The sequence below is a fragment of the Podarcis filfolensis genome (assembly GCF_964270895.1).
Source record: "Podarcis filfolensis genome assembly, chromosome: 14".
Classification (NCBI taxonomy): Eukaryota; Metazoa; Chordata; class Lepidosauria; order Squamata; family Lacertidae; genus Podarcis; species Podarcis filfolensis.
Genome location: NC_139616.1, coordinates 42,612,330 through 42,622,129, shown reverse-complemented (window position 1 = coordinate 42,622,129; position 9,800 = coordinate 42,612,330). Strand labels below are relative to the sequence as shown.

At 46.7% G+C, this 9,800-nt stretch overlaps 1 protein-coding gene across 1 annotated transcript in view; it reads left to right on the top strand.

Annotated features, from left to right (window-relative positions):
* The first annotated feature begins 1,116 nt into the window (after positions 1–1,116).
* The window catches only part of POLR3E (RNA polymerase III subunit E), a 36,485-nt gene continuing 27,801 nt past the window's right edge, over positions 1,117–9,800 (top strand). Inside the window, exons 1-7 of the mRNA XM_083585698.1 lie at positions 1,117–1,283; positions 3,340–3,422; positions 4,164–4,214; positions 5,041–5,118; positions 6,223–6,338; positions 8,317–8,399; positions 9,378–9,485. Of these exons, the coding sequence (XP_083441824.1) occupies positions 3,387–3,422; positions 4,164–4,214; positions 5,041–5,118; positions 6,223–6,338; positions 8,317–8,399; positions 9,378–9,485 (472 nt within the window). The 5' untranslated portion in view covers positions 1,117–1,283; positions 3,340–3,386. The remainder of the gene's footprint in view (positions 1,284–3,339; positions 3,423–4,163; positions 4,215–5,040; positions 5,119–6,222; positions 6,339–8,316; positions 8,400–9,377; positions 9,486–9,800) is intronic.

Genomic DNA, 9,800 nt, shown 5'->3' with positions numbered 1-9,800 from the left:
ATGAGAACATCGGGTGCTGGGTCAGAGCCGAGGACCAGCTGGGTCAGGATCCTGCCTCTCGCAAATGCCTTTGGGAAGTCCACACAAGCAGGGGAATGAAGGCAATTGTTGCTCTCCCCATCAACTGGTATTCAGAGATATACTGCCTCTGAATATGGACGCTTCATTTAGCCTTCATGATGAATAATTGACGGAATCTTTCCCCAAAGAGTTAGCTGGTAGCCTAATTCTGATTATAGAGTTGCTTTCCCTCCTGCAAGCTGACCAGCCACACAAAATAATAATAATAATAGATTTCCATAGCATAACCGTTAATTTCAATGCACCTATTGTTATTTCATGCACTGTGCTATCTGCACAAATACAGTACAGCTCTGTCTCGTTTCAGACCTTGATGGGGAAGGATAATAAAATTATTATTATTATTATTATTATTATTATTATTATTATTATTATTATTTAAACAGGGCCAGGTAAGATATGGAAGGTGAACTTGGGATCTGGATGGAGAAGGAAAATTAAATTACAGTATTAAGGTAAAGGTAAAGGGACCCTGACCAGTATGATAATTATGATGGCAATTATTTAAACAGGGATGTCTAAAGCATGGAAGGTTGACAGATCTTTATGGGAGAAATAAAAGTGTGATTATTCTTAAAACAGGGCCAAGTATATGGAAGGCCGACTCAGATTCTAATGGGGAAGAAAAATTAAATCAAAGCATTAGTATTATGGTGATTATTGTCATTTAAACAGGGAAGAATAAAATATGGAAAGTCGAGCTGTACACCTTGATGGAGAGGGAAAACAAAACCATAAACTTTTAGTATTATTCAAACAGGGATGAGTAAGAAGATATGGAAGCCGGTCTCTCCCATCTCGGTAGCGTGGCCGAGCGGTCTAAGGCGCTGGATTAAGGCTCCAGTCTCTTCGGGGGCGTGGGTTCGAATCCCACCGCTGCCAGTACGCTTTTGCTCGCTTCCTTTTATTCAAGGGAGCCTCTCTGTGACGAGGCGGCGGCGGCGAAGAAGCCTGCGCACACAGCGCCCCCTGGCGCCCGCGTCCTAGCAGGCCGCTTCCCCGGCGAGCATTATGGGTAAGAGGAGGAGCCGAGGTGTGTTTCCCCACCCCCTCCCACGTGCCTGCCGGAGTTACACCAACATGGCTGCTGGCTGAGATTTCCCCCTGCCGGACCTGCAGGCACGTTGCCGCGAGGAGGAGGAGGAGGAGGAGGAGGGGGCCGGGAAAGGCAGCCTCTCCCCTCCACCCCTTGGAGCCACGAGGTAGGAGAAACAGCAGCGGCGGCGAATTGCCTCCCCATTCCCGGACTTTTGCAAGCTTCTGGGGTTGGTTGCATGCTGCTCTTTTTTGCAAGGCCCGGGTCGTGTGGATCCTCCTTTCCTCCTCCCCCCCCACCTCTCTCTCTCTCTCCCCCCCTGTTGCAAATCTTGGGAGTGGGGGGAGCAGGAGGGGAAAGTAAAGTGGGGGAGACACGCGCCAGCCCTGCAATGTTTGCCTAGCAAAGTGGGTGGGCCCTATAATCTAAGGGGGCATTTCAAGGGGGGGGGCGGTGAATTGCATATGTGGCGAGGGAGCCTTCACGCTCCTTTTCCTCCTCTCCAGCAAAAGTTACAAGGCCAGGGGTTCGAGATCCAGCGCTCCCCATCTCTCTCCGCACCTCCCCCCAACCCCCCCCAATAAGCAGCCTCCCTAAATATGTGTGAGCTCTGCAAAGCCTTCCCATTGCTGCATAGTTACATCAGCCACGCTCCTTCCCGGCAAGGAGCCTTCAGGAAAATATAAAATAAAATAAATAATGAATGAATGCTTTGAGTGAGTTTTTCAGGCTCTCCTTCCTGAAGTTTTCCCTGGGAATATTCTCTCCTGATCAGGGAGAGAGTTGTTTTGGCTGGGGCAAAAATCCGTTTCCTCTTTCTCTGCTGTATGGTTACATCAGGGTGACTTGACTTGGGAGGTTTAGTCACTGCCAAGAAAAGGAGTTTGTTTTGGGTTTTTTTAATGAGCAGGTGCCAATGGACACCTTGCTTCTTTTCCCCAGACCAGCGGGGTGGGGGGAGTTATTAGTAAAATAGAATAACCTCAGTTTCCCTCAGCCACAAGTTCTATCTAACATTGCAAACTTATTGAGATCTCCTGATAGCTCTGAGAGAAAATAATTGTCGTCCAGTTCAGCTTGAGCTTTGCAGTCATGGCAGGTGATTTATATATGTGGAAGGGTTCTTAGATAAATGACATTGGGGTGGCTGTTTTTCACCTTATCCTTGGCTGCTGCTCTTTTACCTTTAGGAGTTGAATGTGGGTTTTGAGTGTTCAATGCTAAATTACTTTAGAGCAGGGAGTGGCACTCTGTACTTGGGCCCAGCCTTGCATAGCAGTTGCACTGACAATGAATGAGCTTTACCAGGGAGTTCTTGGTGACTCACTGACCACCTGACCTGCCCTGGCTCCTGAGTTGGCTTCTGTTTATTACGCTGCCCTAACACAATATTGGATGATGGCTGTCCAAATAGATTCCTCTGCTAGGGTTGCCAACTCTCCCCACCCCTTACAGTCCCTGGTTGCTTCTGTGCCTGTAGCAGCACTTCGCTCAGCAGAGCTTTGTGGGCATTAACATTTCACAGGCTGCTGCCAAGAAATTAATCCGCTCTGAATTCTGCAGATTGAGCAGCTGACCTTAGCAGGTAATTAATATATACACACACACACACACACACACACACACACACATTATTTTCATAAGAATACAAGGACTGAATAAAAAACAACAGCCCTGTCCCTACCGATGTGTCTTACCTCAACCCAATAATATTTATTATTTTTAATGCGTTTATCCCACCTTTTCTCCAGGTGGTATCCATGGTTCTCTTCCTTCCTAATTTATCCCACAACAACCCTGTGAGGTTGGTTAGGCTGCGAAACTGTGACTGGTCCAAGGTCACCCAATGAGTTTCATGGCTGTGCAGGGATTTGAACCCTAGTCTCCCAGGTCCAACACTCTAACCACTACACCACTTTGCCAGGGGTTGGGGGAGGTGTTGCTGGGTAGTCTGCCATGTTCATATACATGAGGAAAAAAACCATTCCTCTCCCCAAGTCATTGTCCTATCCTCTTGCATCTCTGAACTGACTTCTCAGTTCTTCTGCTGTGACAGCTCATTAGGTAAATATTATTATCATTATTTGTTTACAGCATGGAGACAAACTTTACCACTCATGAAGTTCTGCACATCAAGCTGCTGTTATGCCAAGTTTGCTAACAAATGAGAAAAAGAGAGTCCTGGCTTAATCGAATTTTGTTGATTTCTCTTTCTTTTCTAGTTCTCTCGAAACAATACTAGCAACACCACTTTTCTTTCCATGCTACTATGGCAAATGAAGAAGATGACCCAATTATACAGGAGGTAAATAGATACATGTCTTCCATTTGCATTGGCTTCACGACAGATTAAAGAGCATTGTATGTGTAAGGGTATCAGGGGGTTGCTGGAGAGCAATCAGGCAAATGCCTCTCTGGTCGGCTGTAAAGCCTTGTTATTGGTGCCAAAAAAAACCTTCACCATGCAGAGCGCCACTATTCCGTGGCTCGCTCATTCACTGGCAGAATCTGAGAGTGGGCGGTCCTTAAACCTTCCCCAGCAGAATAGTTTCTTGATGCCCAGTCTGCGCTTCCCCTCTCTGCGTAGAAGCCTACTGCGCAAGGAGGGCGTGGGTAACGGAGGACCTCTCTCCTCCCCGCTTTGCTCAGGCAAGGTGTCCGGGCACCGCCTCGCCTCCCCCGAGCCCTGCAGCTCCTCTCCTCTGGAGACGTGGTTACTCTCCTCCGCTGACGAGGTGCTGCTTCCCACGATCTTTGGGGGCTCTCTGTAATCCATCCGGCTTTTCCCCTCTCGCCCCTGAGCTGATGGCAGTTCCCTGACAGTATGTTTTGGGGTTTTCAGCTTTGTGGTGGTTTTGGCCATGGAAATCAGTGGCAAGTAATTGGTTCAGGTTGGGCTCCATGATGAAGCACTCTAAATATGGTGCTGAGCCTGAGTGGCTTCCAGAGAGGGTTGTATCGTTCTTGGGGATGATTTTGTAAACTTCTATGTGCTAAATAAAATGTAACATGTCTTTTTTTTAATCCCCCCTCCTCCTTTTGTTAGATTGATGTGTACCTGGCCAAAAGTCTGTCAGAGAAGCTGTATCTGTTCCAGGTATGTTAATTGTCGAATTAACCTGTTTAAAGGGGAAATGAACTAAAGCAGGGGGCAAGGAATCTGTTCTCCTTCAGATGTTAGACTTCAGTCAGTGCTGCCTCATTGGGGGGCGGCGGCAGTGGTGTCTTCCTAGCAACAGCAGTGCTGGATTTGCTGGGATGGAGAGAGGTGAGGCAGCAGCATTGAAGTCAGGGGAGCTTAAGGGCAGTGGCTCCACAGGTGTGCAGACATCTGTGAGAGCCCCGGTGATGACCTGGAGCTTCCCCAAGCTTCCTGTGACTTTACCTAACCTCCACCAACCCCCACCCCGTGAGTAACTCCTGACTCCCAGCCCTTGTCACTTCAAACCAAGCATGGCCATGTGATCGGAGTCGAGTTGTAATTCAGCATCTGGAGAGTGAGAGATACAGGTGGGGTCCAGGCAACAAGGCCAAATACTCCCAACTAAAGATATAAAGGCTAGTTTCTAACAGTGAGGAGAAGGGTGCCAGCACATCTCAAATCCTACAAATTTAGGGTTGTACCCATTGTGGCTGTTGTGGTCACTCAACTGGACTTCTCCCTCCGCTCATCTTCCCTGCAGGCAAAATTTGCTCCAGAAGGTTAGGGGGAACCCCCAAAATGAAATTGGCGAGAGAGAGGGGGGACCCCCTTATGAAGCATTGGATTTCAGCTGGAAATCAGGGTTCATTGGGAGGAGGCTGCATCTTCTCACCCCCCCCCCATATGTGAATGCCCCCAGTGACAGGTTTCCCCCATTCTTGCACCAAACGTGGTGGCTTGTTTTTGCCTTAACAGCAGCAACATCTTTGTGTTTTCATAGTATCCCGTTCGCCCAGCTTCGATGACGTATGATGACGTAACTCATCTTTCGGCAAAGATAAAACCAAAGCAGCAAAAGGTTTGGGCCTATTCTCTTTTTTTGGAAATAGTTGTTTAATAACCAAACCGAGCTGTTTTCAAAAGGTTATGGCTTAGTAGAACCACTGCAGTCGGTGTGCCAGACCTAGGACAGCCGGGGTGAGGCATCACCAGGTAGGGCTGGGGACATTCTTCATCCTCAACCCTGGAAGGCTGCTGCCAGTAAATGGAGACTGTGTTGGGCTAGATATGCAAAGTGGTCTGGCTATTTATTTCTTATTTCACAGAATTTGTGTACCTCTTGGTCATAGGAAAAAAACCTCAAAGCAATCTATGAAAAGGATAAAGCAATAAAATGATCACTAAAATATTTACAGCGATAATGAAGAGAACAATAAACCACGCTGGGCGACACGCCCCCAGGACGCACGCCAGCCCCGCCCCCCGGTGCCAGAGCAGGAAGCTCCGCCACTGAGTGAGAGTATTATTTGGCACCTGTAAATGTGCCAGTTCCACCGATCGAAGCCGTCAACCATTCCCATCAGGCTTGGTTTCCAGACCCTTGATCATCTTGGTCGCCCTCCTCTGCACACGTTCCAGCTTGCCAACATCCTTCTTAAATTGTGGTGCCCAGGATTGGGCACAGTATTCCAGGTGTGGTCTGACCAGGGCAGAATAGAGCGGTACACTTAACGTATTTTTCCGTCTATAAGACGCCCCCATGTATAAGACGCCCCCTATTTTGGGGGTCTCAGATTTAAGAAAATGGGGGGAGATGACCCCGTGTAGAAGACACCCCCTAATTTTTGACATAATTTTTAAGGTAAAAAAACCTAGTCTTATACATGGAAAAATATGGTACTTCCCTTGAACTGGACACTATACTTTGGTTGATGCAGCCTGGAATAACATTAGCTTTTGTATGTTGTCACTCTTGAAAACCTAGTGCATATTTTTTTAAAAAAGATTTAAACACATCTTTTTTTCTTTTCCCTTTTTTAAAAAAGATCTCTCACTCCTAACACAGGCTTACAGTAACTGTTAACAGATTTTAATCAGACACTTTGTGTTTTGGTTCATCTTTCCCTAATTATTCTATTCTGCTTATTAATGGTCAATGTACTGTTGATCTACTGGTGCTTAGGTTGAGCTGGAAATGGCCCTTGACACTTTGAACCCCAATTACTGCCGCAGCAAAGGAGAGCAGATTGCGCTCAACGTCGATGGCACTTGTACAGATGAAACGAGCACGTATTCCTCGTAAGTACCATTTTTGCTATAGATCAAGGAGCTGGGTTTTGACTCTGCTATTGCTTGGCCAGCCGAGTGAGGCAGTGGAGATGTGCTGGGCCTGTAACCAAGACCCCAAAGTCCTAAAACGTCCATCGCTGGCATCTCCTAGGAGAGACTCCTTGTCTGCAAAACCTGGGCACCAGCTGCATGCCAGTGTTGGTGATATTGAGGTAGATGGACCACTGGGTCTGGCTTTTGGCATAAAGCTGCTTCCTGAATATAAGACCCTGAGTGTTCTGGGGGACGGCAGAGAATCTGGTTTGCAGGTGCAGTCCCTGGAGCCTCCAGAGAAGGCTGTGGAAAGCTCCTGCCTGAAACCCTGGAGGGTGGCTGCCAGTCAGAGTAGACAACACTGAGCTGTATGGACCAATGGCCTGACGCATACTAAGGCTGATTTCCCTGTTAAAATCGAAATATGCATATAGCCTGAAAGCTGAGCTACCATACATGAATGGAGCAATTTGTGTTGCAGCTGCTCAACCTTTGGCTCTTTTATCATGTGTAAAAAGATACACATGGGTTCTGTCCCGCTTCTGAACACAGAGCATCCTTCCACACATTCTATGAGAGCCAGTGTGGTGTAGTGGTTAAGAGTGGTGGACTCGTAATCTGGTGAACCGGGTTCGCTTCCCCGTTCTTCCACATGCAGCTGCTGGGTGACCTTGGGCTAGTCACACTTCTCTGAAGTCTCTCAGCCCCACTCACCTCACAGAGTGTTTGTTGTGGGGGAGGAAGGGAAAGGAGATTGTTAGCCGCTTTGAGACTCCTTCGGGTAGTGATAAAGCGGGATATCAAATCTAAACTCCTCCTCTTCCACATCATTGTTTTCTGTAGTAGAGTTGCTTTCAATCGTCATCCTCCATCTGAATCTTTGGATCCAAACTTAATTACTTAAACGTAGGTCTCTCTTTCTCCTCCTCTTCCCTTTTCTCCCTCTGTCTTGGAGTGCATTTCCATAGTAGACATACTGATTTAGCAGCCACCCCTTTTCCCTAAAGAACTCTTTTTATTGTTTGTGTATGTGTGATAGAGCTCTCAAAACAGCAGCTGGCATTGACAACCCCCCCAGCTTTCCAGGGTGGAGAAGCCAGGTTTAGATATAAAGATCTTGATTGTGTCTGCTCTCCCTTGTCCCTGAACTTGACTTCATATGCTGGTTGGAAGTCGGGAATTTAAACCACAGTTTCCTGGTTCAAGTTTCAATGTAAACGATGGATTGAGAAATTCAGGAAGCATAGAATTGCGATACTCGGGGAGAAAGTTCATGGGCCCAATCTGAAAGACCATGGCTTATCAGTTATGTCAGAGCTTTCCAAACTTTTCATGTCAATGACACACTTTTTAGGTGTGCATCATTTTGTGACACAGTAATTCAGTTTTACTAACAGACTAACTCCAGCCCTGGGAGGAGTATGGGGAGTGTTCACACGACACAGCTACACACTGCAGTGAGCACACTAAATGTGTGGCGACACACAGTTTGGAAAGCTCTGAGTTATGTAATTTGTTAACATCTGAACTGGGCCTTGGATTACAATCCTGCACATATTCAGGGGCAAACTCTGCGCGCCTTACTTCTGAGCAGACACGCAGTGCCTAACTAGAATGTATACATTTGTACAGTGGTACCTTGGGTTAAGTACTTAATTCGTTCCGAAGGTCCATTCTTAACCTGAAACTGTTCTTAACCTGAAGTACCACTTTAGATAATGGGGCCTCCGGCTGCCACTGTGCCACCGGAGCATGATTTCTGTTCTCATCCTGAAGCAAAGTTCTTAACCCGAGGTAATATTTATGGGTTAGCAGAGTCTGTAACCTGAAGCATATGTAACCCGAGGTACCACTGTACTATGAACATTTCCCCTGTCTGATCCTGGGCTGTGACCTGCTAGTAGAATACCACTGCTTTGGTAGATATAATTGAGGCAACTTCCTGTCCTTTCAGGAAGATGATGGACAAGCAAACGTTCTCCTCCTCACAGACGACCAGTAACATATCGCGATACGCTGCTGCAATCTACAGAAAAGGTTACTTTTTAAATTTAGCTTTTATTAAGTATTTTCTTGTGTAACAAACAAGCAAAGAAAGAAAAGTAGAAAAGGTGACACTTGAATTCTCAAGACTTGTACCAATTTTGGTAGAAGGGATGGGGAACCTGTGGCCTTCCAAGTGGTTTGTTGGACTCTAAAACGCTACTAGCTTCAGCCAACCTGGCCATAATGGGAGTTTGCCAGTGAGCTTCCAGCCCCAATTCAAGGTGTTCGTACTAGCATGCAAAGCCCTATATGGCTTGGGATCCAAGAATTTATAAGAGCGCTTTCCTCAGCATCAACCATCTTGATACTACAGTTGGCAGGTGAGGCCTTGTTGGTGGTGGCACCATTGGTTGACCTGTGGCAGGGCTTTTTCGGTGGTGGCTCCCCAATTGTGGAATGCCCTCCCTAGTGAGGTGCATCTGCCTACATCCTTATTAGCTTTCAGGAGGTATTTGAAAATCTTCCTGTTGATGCAGGCATTGGGAGGCTGAAGTATATTGTTCCTGGCAAATCTGAGCTCACCGGATGTTTTTAACTATGACTGCTTTTATTATATTTTTAAAAGATTTTTATTGGTTTGGCATATGCTTTTAGAATCTTTTAAAACTGTGATTGTTCTTAGAATGTTTTTGTTTTTCAGTTGGCTCCTTTTAGGAAGATGGGCGTGATATGAACAAACAAATCTACTAAATAATTGAAATAAAGAAATTTGCTGAATAAATACTAGTCCATATGCCCCTGAAGGGCCACAGATTCCTCACCATTCCTTTAACAATTCAAATACTTAAACACTCATTCCTATATATATATATATATATATATATATATAATGTCGGGATTCTGTTAACGGGATGATTGGCGACAGTATTTCCATCATCCCGCCTGCATGCTCCGGGGTGTGGCTCTGCCTGCTTCTTTCTTCCCCGGAAAGTGAAAATGGCTGTGAAAATGCCCATCTTTTCCCTCCAGGTGAGCTCCACCTTACGCCTCTCCATGGAATCCTGCAAATGAGGCCGAGTTTCACCTACTTGGACAAAGCAGATGCCAAATACAGAGAGCGAGAAGCTGCTAATGAGCGTGAGTGGCTTGCTAGGCTTTCTCTGTCCACGGGCTAGTCAGACATGGGCCTTTCTCAGCGGTGGCTGCCAGCCGAGATGGCTTTAAAAGGAGGATCAGAAAAATTCGTGGAGGGAAAGGGCTTGGCGACAGCTACTAGCCATGATGGCTGTTCCTCCTCCTCAGTCAGGAGGCAGCTGTGCTTCTGAATACCAGTTGCTGGAAGCTGCAGGGGCAGAGGGTGCTGTTGTGCTTGAATCCCGCTTGCAAGTTTCCCCGCAAGGAGTCTAGTTGACGCCTGGGAGAACAGGATGCTGGGCCATTGGTCTGATCCAG